Source organism: Oncorhynchus keta, chromosome 17 (assembly GCF_023373465.1).
Source record: "Oncorhynchus keta strain PuntledgeMale-10-30-2019 chromosome 17, Oket_V2, whole genome shotgun sequence".
Classification (NCBI taxonomy): Eukaryota; Metazoa; Chordata; class Actinopteri; order Salmoniformes; family Salmonidae; genus Oncorhynchus; species Oncorhynchus keta.
The window spans coordinates 11,305,506-11,320,813 of NC_068437.1; the positions used below are offsets into that span (position 1 = coordinate 11,305,506).

The following is a 15,308-nucleotide window of genomic DNA, read 5'->3' on the forward strand; positions in this document are numbered from 1 at the left end:
ATGAATGCAATCAAGTCATCATCATCATCATCATCAACATAACCCACTCGTTGGTCCAGGCTGGACAGTGTGTAGGGTGTGCCTGCCACCTGGTGGTCTGTCGAAGGGGTGTAATGGTCCTACAGTGATACTCCACCCCAGGGTCTGGGTCACTTCCGGAAAACAATATGCACACCCAGTCCCCCCTGTAGGACAGCGAGAGAGGGTCAGAGTCAAACGTTCTCATCCTATCCAGGGGCTTTCTGTATTACATAAACTGTCGGTACGGTTATTGGTTACATATTTCATATTGTAGCTCTGTGAACATTGTCAACAATGCCAACCCAAGACAGTTTCTGTTTTGCACCACAGTATTCTAGACATTCATTCGATTGTATCCACACTTGTAACATTTGCGGGATGTAAAAGCTCTAATTGATTATTTTTTTTAGATATCATTATAAAATGTTTCTAAACACCAGAAAATAGGATCTCAAGACAGTGGGAAGCTTAGAAGGGGTGGTACATGGCAGGAGAGGTGGTAGACCTTGGGCAGCCATCACAGCACAGCAAGTCGCCCCCATTCAAATACACAGCGCAGAAATCCTCACTCTCCATCCCTGTTGTCCCATACCCCTTCTCAGGCTACTCATTGGACACCCCATAACACCCCTCAATGTCCTCCCCTTCTTCAGTCTCTCAATCAAATTCCAATTTTGTTTCCGATTCTGACTTTGGATCCAACTCTATTGACGGATTTAGTTCTGACTTTGGGTTTGGCTCCAGGTCTGATTATATTTCCAGTGAATCTTAATCAGATCCAGATTTCAGACCTGGATCCCATACAGACTCAGACGAACTCTGATTCAGGTTCAGATTCAGACTCCAAGTCCAGTACTAGATACTGTATAAAGTCAAATGTATAGAATTGGAAAATAAATGCATTACTCTATACAGAACTGGGACAGATCAGCTTTGTTGATGGGCATGGAGGTAAGCCATTTCAAACTAAATCCCAGGCAATTAACAGGGTAATGTGTATCCTCTCTATCCCAGTTTGATTTGAGGTGGCCGAATCGTAACTTGAGAAACATCCATTAATTTAACAAGAAATTCATGCAACTCTTTCATTGATATCGAAAGCACTAATGTATTTGTTTTAAAGCTTAATGTATGTTACACTATCGAAACATAGAAGTTGAAAAATAAGGACACAGCTGATATAACCTAGAGGATTTAGGGAGAAGGAGGAGTGGGATGAAGTGAAGTAGAGAGACTGTTATTGAGAAAATAAGGTCGTTAACGAGACTGTGTTCAACAGGAATCTGTGTGTGTGTGTAGTGTCACCTGGTGTCCACACTAAGTGGCTACAGAGTACTTTATGCTGAAAAACAGACACATGAGGACAAACAATAGAAGATCATGTCATTTACATTACCAGATCACAAATTAATACATAAATACCATTTGAAGCGTGATGATGACTTGATCATTTGAATCCGTTGTGTAGTGCTAAGGCGACAGTTGGGGAGGTGTCAGGTTCGTCTCTGTACTTAAAGTGTGATTATTCCAACTCTCTGTGAAATGCTGCAGATCTGCCCGCAGACGAGGTAAAGACACATATCCCACACAGGAGAGGTGGAGAGAATTTGACAGGTCAAGGTAGCCTTCTTCCTCCAAACTGTGCAGCAAGTTGAAGTACTGACATGTCACAGCACTCCAAACATCTCTCCATAAGCGTTTGTTATTGCAAGGCTAACCCCCAGGGAAATCATGACTTGGCAGCAACAGGGGTTTGATAGTCCAGTGAAAATGGCTGAGTGTTTGTTTATGTGGTGTAAATCTGAAAATCTGCAGCTGACATCTTTAGGGTTTTTTAATTAATGCATGTGAGAAAGGTTCCATGTACAACAAGACAGACAGAGATGGAGGAGAGAAAAAGAACAGCGGACACTTTTGCCAGAAATAAAGCTTCCACGGCCTGTTCCTCGGACAGTGAACATACATCTGGCAATATCGACATTTTTGACCCCTTGATCAGCTCGCACTCTGAATGTAGAGAAAATAGCTTATTTTTTGTAGATATGAAAACTAACAGATTTGACCGTTCAATCTAAAGCAGCAGATGTCATTTTCAGGATACGTCAATACAGCCCAGAAAGCTGAACACCACACTGGTATTGTGGTTGTTCATTAGGTGATGGGAAATATGCAATATGAATACAAAATAATATACTTACCTTCCTTGAAAATCTGCCAAAATTGACAATGTTGTATCTTGAAAAAAAACATTGGAATTAAAAATGAAATGTTTAACATATTAACCTGCTGTCACCCCAGCCCGGGGTCCCCGACGACGATCCGCAGTCCAGAGCCTCAGGCGACGATCCACGGGTCAGTACTACAAAGGCGGAGGGATCAGTGTAAAGAAGGAGGGGCGTCGTCCAGAACCAGAGCCGCCACCGAGGTTAGATGCCCACCCAGACCCTCCCATATAAGGTTAGGTATGCGACCGGGAGTCCGCACCTTTGGGGGTACTGTCACGCCCTGACCTTAGTTATCTTTGTTTTCTCTAGTATTTTGGTTAGGTCAGGGTGTGACGAGGGTGGTTTGTTTAGTTTTTGTATTATCTTGTTTTTTTGTATGTCTATGGTTTTTTGTAAGTCTAGTTGTTTATATGTCTATGGTTGCCTAAATTGGTTCTCAATCAGAGGCAGCTGTTTATCGTTGTCTCTGATTGGGGACCATATTTAGGTAGCCATATTCCTTGGGTATTTTGTGGGTTCTTATTCTATGTTTAGTTGCCTGTCTGCACTTCTCATATTAGCTTCACGATTCATTATTATTATTTTTTTAGTTTGTTCAGTGTTCTTTCTTTAATTAAAGAAGAATGTACGCTTACCACGCTGCGCCTTGGTCTCCTCCATACGACGACCATGACACCTGCTTCATTATTTATGTATTACCAGTTGATGAAGAACAACTACAATTACATACATCATTGAAAATGTGTCTATGAATAAGTGAGAATAAAAAAGTGAATAACTTCTTAGATTTGATGGAGACATTATACATCTTAGTACCTTGTAAATGTATGATTTGTATCAATGTGGACGAGAGACAGGGGAGCAGGAAAATAGTATTTTTGCCGAGCAATGCAACGAAGGTGGATCATTCTGGCAATGATACCTGCACCATCTACACTCTGCAGAGACTCCCTAACTCTTCGCCATTGTACACGATGGCCCATTGCTCTGAGACTTCCTTTGACCATTCTAAAGCCCACATGGGGCATCTTTGCCTTATTGACCCTGACTTTCTGGTCTAACTCTTCATCTGACATATCAGAATAGCATTCCCTGACAGACATATTGCGTTCTTTCATCCTTCTGTGAAATAAAAGCTAACCGTTACACTGTCATGAAATGTGATTACTGTATATATCGACTATGAAACAAATAGGACATGGCCTGCTTATGAGTTGCCATGAAAGTAAGTTAGATGAATTCAACTGAAAATGACAAGAACAGGCGTTCGTAGCTAAATGTTTTTGGTTATCTTGAGAATAATAATTGCATGATTTATCATTCTACGGTATGTATATAATATAGTAGAATGTTATGAACCAACACTGAATCGTAGCAGCTAACTACTAGCTATGTAGAAGCTGGATGGAGGAACGCCCAGCGCTGCTTACCTGAGATGCCATCATCACACAGTCCTTCGTAGGTGTCCACTATGACTTCCTTTGTGTCGAAAAGAAAGGCTGAACAGTATTGGTTGTAGCCAAACTGACACTCGTAAAATGGCCAAAATGGAGGGTGGTTGATAGCGAATTGCCAAGAAACTGAAGATCTGGAACAACATTGTGTACTACTCCCTTCACAGAACAGCGTAAACTGTCTCTAACCAGAATAGAAAGAGGAGTGCGAGGCCCCAGTGCACAACTGAGCAAGAGGACAAGTACATTAGAGTGTCTAGTTTGAGAAACCGACGCCTCACAAGTCCTCAACTGGCAGCTTAATTTAATAGTACCCACAAAACACCAGTCTCAACGTCAACAGTGAAGAGGCGATTCCGGGATGCTGGCCTTCTAGGCAGAGTTGCAAAGAAAAATCCATATCTCAGACTGGCCAATAAAAAGAAAAGATTAAGATGGGCAAGAGAACACAGACACTAGACAGAGGAATTCTGCCTAGCAGGCCAGCAGCCCGGAATTGCCTCTTCACTGTTGACGTTGAGACTGGTGTTTTGTGGGTACTATTAATTGAAGCTGCCAACAATTTTTTCTGTCTGTGTGCCAGCTTATGTTTTTTAAAGTTGGATTAGCTAACACAGCGTGCCATTGGAACACAGGAGTGATGTTTGCTGATAATGGACCTCTATACGCCTACGTAGATATTCCATTCAAAATCAGCCATTTCCAGCTACAATAGTCATTTAAAACATTAACAATGTTTACACTGTATATCCGATCAATTTGATGTTATTTTAATGGACAAAAAAATTGCTTTTCTCTCAAAAACAAGGACATTTCTAAGTGACCCCAAACCTTTGAACGGTAGCATCATTATATCAACTCAGCAAAAAAATAAACATCCCTTTTTCAGGACCCTGTCTTTCAAAGATAATTTGTAAAAATCCAAATAACTTCACAGATCTTCATTGTAAAGGGTTTAAACACTGTTTTCGATGCTTGTTCAATGAACCATCAACAATTCATGAACATGCACCTGTGGACCGGTCGTTAAGACACTAACAGCTTACAGAGACAGTAGGCAATTATGGTCACAGTTATGAAAACTTAGGACACGAGACCTTTCTACTGACTCTGAAAAACACAAAGAAAGATGCCCAGGGTCCCTGCTCATCTGCGTGAACGTGCCTTATGCATGCTGCAAGGAGTCAATGAGGACTGCAGATGTGCCCAGAGCAATAAATTGCAATGTCCATACTGGGAGACGCCTAAGACAGCGCAGACCATGTGTAACAACACCTGCACAGGATCGGTACATCCGAACATCACACCTGTGGGACAGGTACAGGTTTGCAATAACAACTGCCTGAGTTACACCAGCAACGGACAATCCCTCCTCCAGTGCTCAGACTGTCCACAGTAGGCTGAGAGAGGCTAGACTGAGGGCTTGTAGGCCTGTTGTAAAGGTAGGTTGGCGTTTGGAACCAAACATCTCAAATTTGGACTCCAGACCAAAAGGACATATTTTCACCTGTCTAATGTCCATTGCTTGTGTTTCTTGGCCCAAGCAAGTCTCTTCTTATTGGTGTCCTTCAGTAGTGGTTTCTCTGCAGAAATTCAACAATGAAGGCCTGATTCACACAGTTGATGTTGAGATGTGTCTGTTACTTGAACTCTGTGACGCATTTATTTGGGCGGCAATTTCTGAGGCTGGTAACTCTCATGAACTTATCCTCTGTGGCAGAGGTAACGCTTCATGGTTTTTGCGACTACACTTGAAGAAACTTTCAAAGTTCTTGAAGTAATGATGGATTGTTGTTTCTCTTTGCTTATTTGAGCTGTCCTTGCCATAATATGGACTTGGTCTTTTACCAAATAGGGCTGGCTATCTTCTGTATACCACCCCTACCTTGTCACAACACAACTGATTGGCTCAAATGCATTAAGATGGAAAGAAATTCCACAAATGAACTTTTAAGAAGCCACACCTGTTAATTGAAATGCATTCCAAGTGACTACCTCATGAAGCTGGTTGAGAGAATGCCAAGAGTATGCTAAGCTGTCATCAAGGCAAAGGGAGGCTATTTGAAGAATCTCAAATATAAAATATATTTTGATTTGATTAAAACTTTTTTGGTTACATGATTCCTTGTGTGTTATTTCATAGTTTTGATGTTTTCACTATTATTCTACAAATGTAGAACATTTTTAAAATGAATGAAAACCCTTGAATGAGTTGGTGTTTCCAAACTTTTTACCGGTAGTGTAATAGCTAAACTGTGGTGAGCTCTGACTGTGATGAGGTTCTGTACATGGTCCAGTTAGTGGCAAAGGGCTACATCCTGTTGCAGTTACATATACAGGTGTTGCCTGTAACTGCTGCAAACGCTTCTGTCATGGACAGAGCAAAAACCCAAACAGGTCTTGTTTTTCAGACACAAAAACAATAACAATAAAAACAAGCCACAAATCACTTGGGGCGGCAAGTAACCTGGCGGGTAGGCGCATTGGGCCAGTATCTGAAAGGTTGCTAGATTGAATCCCTGAGCTGACAAGGTAAAATATATGTTGTTCTGCCCCTGAGCAAGACAGTTAACCCATTGTTCCCTGGGTGCCGAAGACGTGGATGTTGATTAGCCCCCCGCAGCTCTCTGATTCAGAGTGGTTGGGCTAAATTGGTAAGATATATTTCAGTTGTACATAACATCAATAACCCAAACAACAGTACAAGAGACACAGAGACACAGCAACTCAGATCCCACTGACCTTTTTACTTATCTGTGAAACAGATGGGGAGGGGGGACTATTTCACATAAATGGGATACTGTACCTCAAATTCCTTGTTTAATTGGCTGATGCCTTTATCCAGCTCCTATGAAATAAGTATCTTCGCCATTTTGATCTGGTCCTCTGGCTTCCACTTCATTGTCTTGATGCTTTCTAACCTACATAAATCACTGTATTACACACTAAGGCCCTCAGATTTACTTAAGTTTTGTTTTTTAATAAGGGTATTAAATATTGCTAACCAAACAAAAATATAAAATGAAGGTGAAAAGAAAGAATAAGACAGGTAAAAGTACATGTATATAAATCAAGACAGTTTCATGTATAGGCGACACAAACCACAACGTAGCATTTCCATATGAGGCAGCTAAGCTTCAGCTACCAATTTGACCTCTGCTGGCATCTCTTCTCTACACTCACTCCAGCCGTGTCTGATTGACAGAGTTCTCCACAGCAGACATTTTCACTTCCACCTGCACTCTTCGGTTCTCCAGAAGCCTTCGCTGCTCCCGAGGGGCGTCTCTCGTGTGTATGTTGGCAGTGAATTGTCGTGGTATGGCTGCAGCTGTATGTTGTTCGGGACACCGTCCATTTGGTAAGGCTGACATGTGTTCATTTGTGCATCGTCTATAAGATGTGCCTGCTGTATGCCTACAATGGTCCAAGCCATCATGCGACTATTTAAGTGCGATTGGTCTATGTGAGTGATGGTACTACTCTTTGCTGGGGTTGGTGATAATGCTGGTGCATTTTCACAGAGCCACACACCTACAGGTAGGATTGTTAGTTGTATGATGGGAATGGTGTTTGTTGGTGCACTTTTTACACAACTACCTCTTCTTGCAGAGGGCACACACACTCTGGACTTGACTTGACATGACAGTCTGCACAGCACGGCAAAAGTAATAGTACATTCACCTAGTGTAAAATTGATTTTTGTGAAATCAATAACTCACAGGCACCTCCTGTAGATGGAAATGTAGTAGGCTGCATGTGGCTTACCGTAGAATGACATATTACAACTTACATTTTAATAGGATCTCTGTGTGGCTTACACCTTTGAACTGCTTGTGATGTAATACGACTGAGAACAACATCACAATAAGATAAATATGCTATACTGTATGTTAATCTTAAACAATTACAGGGAAGTAGGCGACAGCATCACATAACGGAGCCTTAATATGAAGCCATCATCTGAGACGGGCTACTACTCCTATTGTCCCCTCGTCAAAAAATATTTGTAACATGTCCAAAAAAGCAACCTCTTTAAAATGCATTACAGAGAAAATCACTCACGTGTTCCATCAAAGATAAATAGAACCAGTGGTTTCAGTGGTGCTTGGAGAAGTAGACAGACTCTCATTTTGCTAAAAATGTCCTTGACAGCCCACCTGGCAAAGGAAGGCGCCCCGTGCAAAAAATTCTATAAGAAACAGTGACACGTATTCTGAAGGACCTAAAATGATAAATCTTATATTGGTCTTTCACAGTCAGGCCAACCCAAGATGTACTGTGCAAGTAAGCTAATAGTAGGCCTATTATTGAAATAGAAAATGAGGCTGTCAACGGAGTCAGAAATTCACCGGTTTCTGTTTTTTATATATATTTTTTTCCAGGTTTTTGCTCTCAAAGTCACACTTTATTATAAGTCCACAACAATATTTAAACCACATCAGGTGACCACTTTTGAGGTCTGAGAAGAATCTAAGACATTTAGATTTTTGAGTGTAGTTACCCTTTAATTCATGTCTGATAGCACCAACACTGTTGTTTGGTTAGCTGTCTTTCTGTAGTGCACATGAGATGGCGTTTGCAAAACAAATGGCCACTGGATTGATGCAAATAATCATCATATAATTCTGCCAGGTAGAATTTGACTCAATCATGGACACTCTTACTGACAGTTGTGACTGCTTCACGTGATGTATTGTTGTCTCTACCTTCTTACTCTTTGTGCTGTTGTCTGTGCCCAATAATGTTTCTACCATGTTGTGTTGCTACCATGTTGTTGTCATGTTGCTACCATGCTGTGTTGTCATGTGTGCTGCCATGCTATGTTGTTGTCTTCGGTTTCTCTTTATGTAGTGTTGTGGTGTCTCTCTTTTCGTGATGTGTATTTTGTCCTATATTTTTTATCCCAGCCCCTGTCCCCACAGGAGGCCTTTTGGCTTTTGGTAGGCAGTCATTGTAAATAAGAACGTGTTCTTAACTGACTTGCCTAGTTAAATAAAGGTTAAATAAATACAATTTTAAAAAAGGTATTCATAGGCTACTTTGTAGCTAGTTAACATTTAATTGAAGGTTTTTGGGAAAGCCTTTCCAGAAGATTAGGCCTATCATTAGCATCGCTATATATTTTCCCTGTTCCTTAATTGTTTGAAACCTTGACATTTTACTTCAGATTATGAGGCAACAGGTAAGACATGTATTTACCTTGCTTCAAAGTCCAACCATAGAAATGTTGAGGGAAATATTTTATAAACACTTCCTCTTATGCGCTCTCCTTTTCTATTGGTTTTCAAATCAACTTGCTTTCATTGTCTAGCATCCAAAGACATTATCCCAGTCATATTAGTAACCCATGATGATTGCATCTCCCCTCTCTAATTTTCTAATGGATATGTCCATCTCTGTTAATGAAACAGCTCACGTGAATTGCGCATTTTAAAATGTTGTTTTCCCACATCAATGGGGATTAAGAAGTGAGTACAGTATACACCATGCCTAGGCTACTGAAAAGAACGGGGGCATACCTGCGTATACCCTGCACTACACCACTGAGTGGGTTCTTCTTCAATGCAAAAATAACTTGGGTTGAATTTGGTGTGCGTCTTCTTCTATCATATCATGGCGGTCGGTAAACAACCGTTTAAGTGCATGCCGCCACCTACTATGTACTACCATGTACTACCGAATTATGTACTACCATGAAAATGCCTTGATAATGCCTTGATAAGCTCCTTTCCTGAGGACGGCTCACCTCTCACAGTTCTGGGCGACTTTAACCTCCCCACGTCTACCTTTGACTCATTCCTCTCTGCCTCCTTCTTTCCACTCCTCTCCTCTTTTGACCTCACCCTCTCACCTTCCCCCCTACTCACAAGGCAGGCAATACGCTTGACCTCATCTTTACTAGATGCTGTTCTTCCACTAACCTCATTGCAACTCCTCCAAGTCTCCGACCACTACCTTGTATCCTTTTCCCTCTCGCTCTCATCCAACACTTCCCACACTGCCCCTACTGGATGGTATCGCGCCGTCCCAACCTTCGCTCTCTCTCCCCGCTACTCTCTCCTCTTCCATCCTATCATCTCTTCCCTCTGCTCAAACTTTCTCCAACCTATCTCCTGATTCTGCCTCCTCAACCCTCCTCTCCTCCCTTTCTGCATCCTTTGACTCTCTATGTCCCCTATCCTCCAGGCCGGCTCGGTCCTCCCCTCCCGCCTCCGTGGCTCGACGACTCATTGCGAGCTCACAGAACAGGGCTCCGGGCAGCCGAGCGGAAATGGAGGAAAACTCGCCTCCCTGCGGACCTGGCATCCTTTCACTCCCTCCTCTCTACATTTTCCTCCTCTGTCTCTGCTGCTAAAGCCACTTTCTACCATTCTAAATTCCAAGCATCTGCCTCTAACCCTAGGAAGCTCTTTGACACCTTCTCCTCCCTCCTGAATCCCCCCTCCTCCGTCTCTGCAGATGACTTCGTCAACCATTTTGAAAAGAAGGTCGACGACATCAGATCCTCGTTTGCTAAGTCAAACGACACCGCTGGTTCTGCTCACACTGCCCTACGCTATGCTCTGACCTCTTTCTCCCCTCTCTCTCCAGATGAAATCTCGCGTCTTGTGACGGCCGGCCGCCCAACAACCTGCCCGCTTGACCCTATCCCCTCCTCTCTTCTCCAGACCATTTCCGGAGACCTTCTCCTTACCTCACCTCGCTCATCAACTCATCCCTGACCGCTGGCTACGTCCCTCCCGTCTTCAAGAGAGCGAGAGTTGCACCCTTCTGAAAAAAACCTACACTCGATCCCTCCGATGTCAACAACTACAGACCAGTATCCCTTCTCTCTTTTCTCTCCAAAACTCTTGAGCGTGCCGTCCTTGGCCAGCTCTACCGCTATCTCTCTCAGAATGACCTTCTTGATCCAAATCAGTCAGGTTTCAAGACTAGTCATTCAACTGAGACTGCTCTTCTCTGTATCACGGAGGCGCTCCGCACTGCTAAAGCTAACTCTCTCTCCTCTGCTCTCATCCTTCTAGACCTATCGGCTGCCTTCGATACTGTGAACCATCAGATCCTCCTCTCCACCTCTCCGAGTTGGGCATCTCCGGCGCGGCCCACGCTTGATTGCGTCCTACCTGACAGGTCGCTCCTACCAGGTGGCGTGGCGAGAATCTGTCTCCTCACCACGCGCTCTCACCACTGGTGTCCCCCAGGGCTCTGTTCTAGGCCCCTCTTATTCTCGCTATACACCAAGTCACTTGGCTCTGTCATAACCTCACATGGTCTCTCCTATCATTGCTATGCAGACGACACACAATTAATCTTCTCCTTTCCCCCTTCTGATGACCAGGTGGCGAATCGCATCTCTGCATGTCTGGCAGACATATCAGTGTGGATGACGGATCACCACCTCAAGCTGAACCTCAGCAAGACGGAGCTCCTCTTCCTCCCGGGGAAGGACTGCCCGTTCCATGATCTCGCCATCACGGTTGACAACTCCATTGTGTCCTCCTCCCAGAGCGCTAAGAACCTTGGCGTGATCCTGGACAACACCCTGTCGTTCTCAACTAACATCAAGGCAGTGTCCCGTTCCTGTAGGTTCATGCTCTACAACATCCGCAGAGTACGACCCTGCCTCACACAGGAAGCGGCGCAGGTCCTAATCCAGGCACTTGTCATCTCCCGTCTTGATTACTGCAACTCGCTGTTGGCTGGGCTCCCTGCCTGTGCCATTAAACCCCTACAACTCATCCAGAACGCCGCAGCCCGTCTGGTGTTCAACCTTCCCAAGTTCTCTCACGTCACCCCGCTCCTCCGCTCTCTCCACTGGCTTCCAGTTGAAGCTCGCATCCGCTACAAGACCATGGTGCTTGCCATGTGAGGGGAACGGCACCTCAGTACCTCCAGGCTCTGATCAGGCCCTACACCCAAACAAGGGCACTGCGTTCATCCACCTCTGGCCTGCTCGCCTCCCTACCACTGAGGAAGTACAGTTCCCGCTCAGCTCAGTCAAAACTGTTCGCTGCTCTGGCTCCCCAATGGTGGAACAAACTCCCTCACGACGCCAGGACAGCGGAGTCAATCACCACCTTCCGGAGACACCTGCAACCCCACCTCTTACCCTATCCTAGGATACCTAGGATAGGGTAAGTAATCCTTCTCACCCCCCTAAAAGATTTAGATGCACTATTGTAAGTGGCTGTTCCACTGGATGTCATAAGGTGTATGCACCAATTTGTAAGTCGCTCTGGATAAGAGCGTCTGCTAAATGACTTAAATGTAATGTAAAAAAAAAATGAACTTGGTGTTACTCCAATTGAGATCTTTGCTACAGTCTCTCTCTCTCTCTCTCTCTCTCTCTCTCTCTCTCTCTCTCTCTCTCTCTCTCTCTCTCTCTCTCTCTCTCTCTCTCTCTCTGCTACATGTGTGACATAAACAGAACATAAACAGAGCATAGAGGAAATACCCCATTCAATATTTCTGATTAATTAGAAATTACAGACTGCCTATTGACTTTTGCTTTCACTTCAGTTTGATGCAGGCCTACAAAGGTTAATCATTTGGTTTTGGTTGGGTAAAAAAAAAAAGGATTCTCATTCAATCGAATTCAATAATGAATATCACTGTTTCATAAACGAGGTCAAATGATCGATGTTTATTCTCTATTCCTCTTGGTGTCCGTCTGATGTCGCTGTTGGATTCCATGAAAGTTGTCGGGCAGTAAATCTCGTACAAAACCGTGAGATTTCAGATTCGCGTTCCTCTTTCAACTCTCCTCCAAGATGGTAAGTGCCGTCGTGCATACTTCTGCTGTAAAATTAGGTTGAAATCTATGTCCATCCTGTGTTGTACGAGTAGAAAAATCACAAATTTGTTTAGTTGTCATATGTGTTATAGACATTGTTCCTATCCATTGTCATTATTAAGGAGAATACGGTAGAAAAACGTTGTAAACAGGCGAGCTCTCCCGAATATTGGATTCAGGCCTTTGCTTGGTAGCGACCCACGTTTACTGACAATGTTACAATTTCGTTCATTCTTAATTCTGTCACGAAACTCAAATGGACAGTCCTTGTAAAATATTTTATATCGAAATACTTGCAACATCAGCCATTGTTACCACATATGTTGTGGTAGTTTAGTTTACTAGCTAATCTATTAGTCGCAAACGTTGCCTGCCATAAGTAGGGTCGCGTGAAAGCGAAGTGGAAGCTCGATCGTATGTATGTGTTCTATTTATCTCGTTCTTGCAACCCGTCATGAAGTATTCTGTTTGGTTATTGACATGGATAAATGTCTCCTACATCTTGTCCAATCATGATATTTATTTTGTTATCCTAAAGTAAATTATGTCTTGCAGCCTACCAAGAAGACCAAGACCAGGAAGCTCCGTGGGCACGTCAGCCACGGACATGGTCGTATCGGTGAGTTGAGCATGGTCAACATTGGTGATACTTGTGGACAGTAATGGTAGCTATTGCAAAACGTGTGAGAACTGTTTCTCTCTCGTCCTAGGCAAGCACAGGAAGCATCCTGGAGGTCGTGGTAATGCCGGTGGCATGCATCACCACAGAATTAACTTCGACAAATAGTGAGTAGAGTACTTTTACATTTTTGTTTTAGTAAGGAACAATGAAACATATTCGTTGTGAACCTTTACTGTAGGTGTACACTATTGTTTGGTGACATGAGTAATAAGAAAACATGATCAATGTTGTGTTTTTTAAGAGTGAGTGATCCTCAGCATAGTGTGTGAGGCTATCAGAGACTCAGAGTCTCATCTTGACAAACACCATTGTCTTGGTGTGCTAGAGTTCTCTAAGAGTGAAGACTGGTCCTATTCACCGACTGGCCTCTCTCATAGGCTAGTCACCCACATGGGCAGTTACAAGTGTTGATATTTTTGCCAACACCTCTAGTACTATAAGATGTTTTTTTGCTCACTTTACTTTCGGCTGTAGGATGAAATAATTCCTTGTCGCGTTCATTTTGTGCGACAGATTGTCTTGTCATGCTGTGAAGTTACTATTGACAACACATACAAAGTCCTGTGTTTATTTTTTGTTGATGGGTTTTGCTTTCTGGTTGAGGTTTCAGTCCCACCACTTCTGATGTCATCTGTTGATTACATTGTCATGACAGTGTTAAGACTGCGCTTCAACCTCATCACCAGTAAGAATTTGGTTTAATACAATATGCTTGGTGTGTCCTGTCTGGTCTCTGTGCTTCCACAGCCACCCCGGGTACTTTGGTAAGGTGGGCATGAGACACTACCATCTCAAGAGGAACACCGTGCACTGCCCCACTGTCAACCTGGACAAACTGTGGACACTCGTGAGTGAGCAGACCAGGCTCAACTATGCCAAGAAGCCCGAAGGCCCTGCACCCATCATTGATGCCGTGCGTGCTGTAAGTATTACATTTCCCCAGAGCACCATATGTCTGGTCCCAGGTGCTGGTTCATGCATATATTCCCCTTTAGGTGTCATGGTTGTTAAGGTAGATTCGGCTTTATTTTAGGAACCATTCGACTTGCCTCGTTATGGCAATGTAGAATTTTTTTTTTTTATATGACCAGTCTACTCTACAGGCCTTTTATTTAGCCCAGTGCTAACACCTGATTCAGGTCATCAGTCCCCTGGTTAGTAGCTTATAAATAGCTTTGTGTTCAGTGTGCCACACTGGGTGATGCTGTCAGAGACTCAGAGTCACATCTTGACAAACACCATTGTTTTGGTGTGCTAGAGTTCTCTAAGAGTGAAGACTGTTCCTATTCACCGGCTGGCCCTGTAATAGGTCAATCGGCCACATGGACAGTTACAAGTGTTATACGTTGCCAGGACTGTTCTAGCCATGTTTGAGCAGGAGCTCTTGGCCTTTACACTCTGTCATGCATAATTATCTGACTTTGGGCTGTGGAGAACTTGCTTGTGTACTAGCTGGCCATTCAAACTATACTGATGTAATGAAATACTAATTGGAGGCTTGCACAAATGACTGCATGCTGCGGTTGGTGAATAACATGGGCTTCTTGACCAGTAGCTCCAGGGTGTCAATGGTTTAGACTTAAAAATCAGGTTTGTTGTAGCCATGCTGACCTCTGGCACTGAATCTTAGACTTGCATTGGTGTGAAAGGAGCTGCTATGAGGGTTTATCAAGTGGATATAGATGGTAGCTAGTAGTTTGAGATGGCCATGCATGTCTTTATACTTGCGTAACTGGAGCTGCTGCCTATTGTTTGGAATCATTAATTTAGCAGATGCAGCATGTGGGGCCATGTACTTAATAGGACTGACTTTGTGGGAAGGTGGGCGACTCAATGAAATGTCAAACTTTTTGTGTAGCTGTGTTAAGCAATTTTGATTCTGTCTCCACAGGGCTACTTCAAAGTGCTGGGCAAAGGCAAACTGCCCAAGCAACCTGTGATCGTCAAGGCAAAGTTCTTCAGTCGACGGGCAGAGGAGAAGATCAAGGCAGTGGGAGGAGCCTGCGTGCTGATGGCATAAGCTCCTGTCAATGTTTTTTGCAAGAATAAACTGTATAAATTGGATTGGCTTTGTCTTGTGGTCTGTTGAAGATGTAAATGTTGTCTGAAGCTCATCTCACACATTGTCAGGT

The 15,308-nt window shown here is 43.5% G+C and overlaps 1 protein-coding gene and 2 non-coding genes across 3 annotated transcripts; all 3 read left to right on the forward strand.

Annotated features, from left to right (window-relative positions):
* The first annotated feature begins 12,372 nt into the window (after window positions 1-12,372).
* Window positions 12,373-15,240, forward strand: LOC118396432 (60S ribosomal protein L27a). The gene is made up of 5 exons (XM_035790639.2): window positions 12,373-12,474; window positions 13,050-13,113; window positions 13,205-13,280; window positions 13,924-14,098; window positions 15,068-15,240. The coding sequence occupies exons 1-5, from the start codon at window positions 12,472-12,474 to the stop codon at window positions 15,194-15,196; spliced, it is 447 nt and encodes a 148-aa protein (XP_035646532.1). The 5' UTR covers window positions 12,373-12,471; the 3' UTR covers window positions 15,197-15,240.
* Window positions 13,451-13,582, forward strand: LOC118396785 (small nucleolar RNA SNORA3/SNORA45 family). The gene has a single exon (XR_004828267.1). It is a non-coding gene; the product is annotated as a small nucleolar RNA SNORA3/SNORA45 family (small nucleolar RNA).
* Window positions 14,384-14,514, forward strand: LOC118396784 (small nucleolar RNA SNORA3/SNORA45 family). Its single transcript, XR_004828266.1, has one exon. It is a non-coding gene; the product is annotated as a small nucleolar RNA SNORA3/SNORA45 family (small nucleolar RNA).
* Window positions 15,241-15,308: the final 68 nt, after the last annotated feature.

Excerpts from the sequence above, each read along its gene's own strand:
- LOC118396432 (XM_035790639.2), top strand. Across the intron at positions 13,281-13,923 it reads AGAATTAACTTCGACAAATA|CCACCCCGGGTACTTTGGTA; the intron begins GTGAGTAGAGTA and ends GTGCTTCCACAG. Across the intron at positions 14,099-15,067 it reads TCATTGATGCCGTGCGTGCT|GGCTACTTCAAAGTGCTGGG; the intron begins GTAAGTATTACA and ends CTGTCTCCACAG.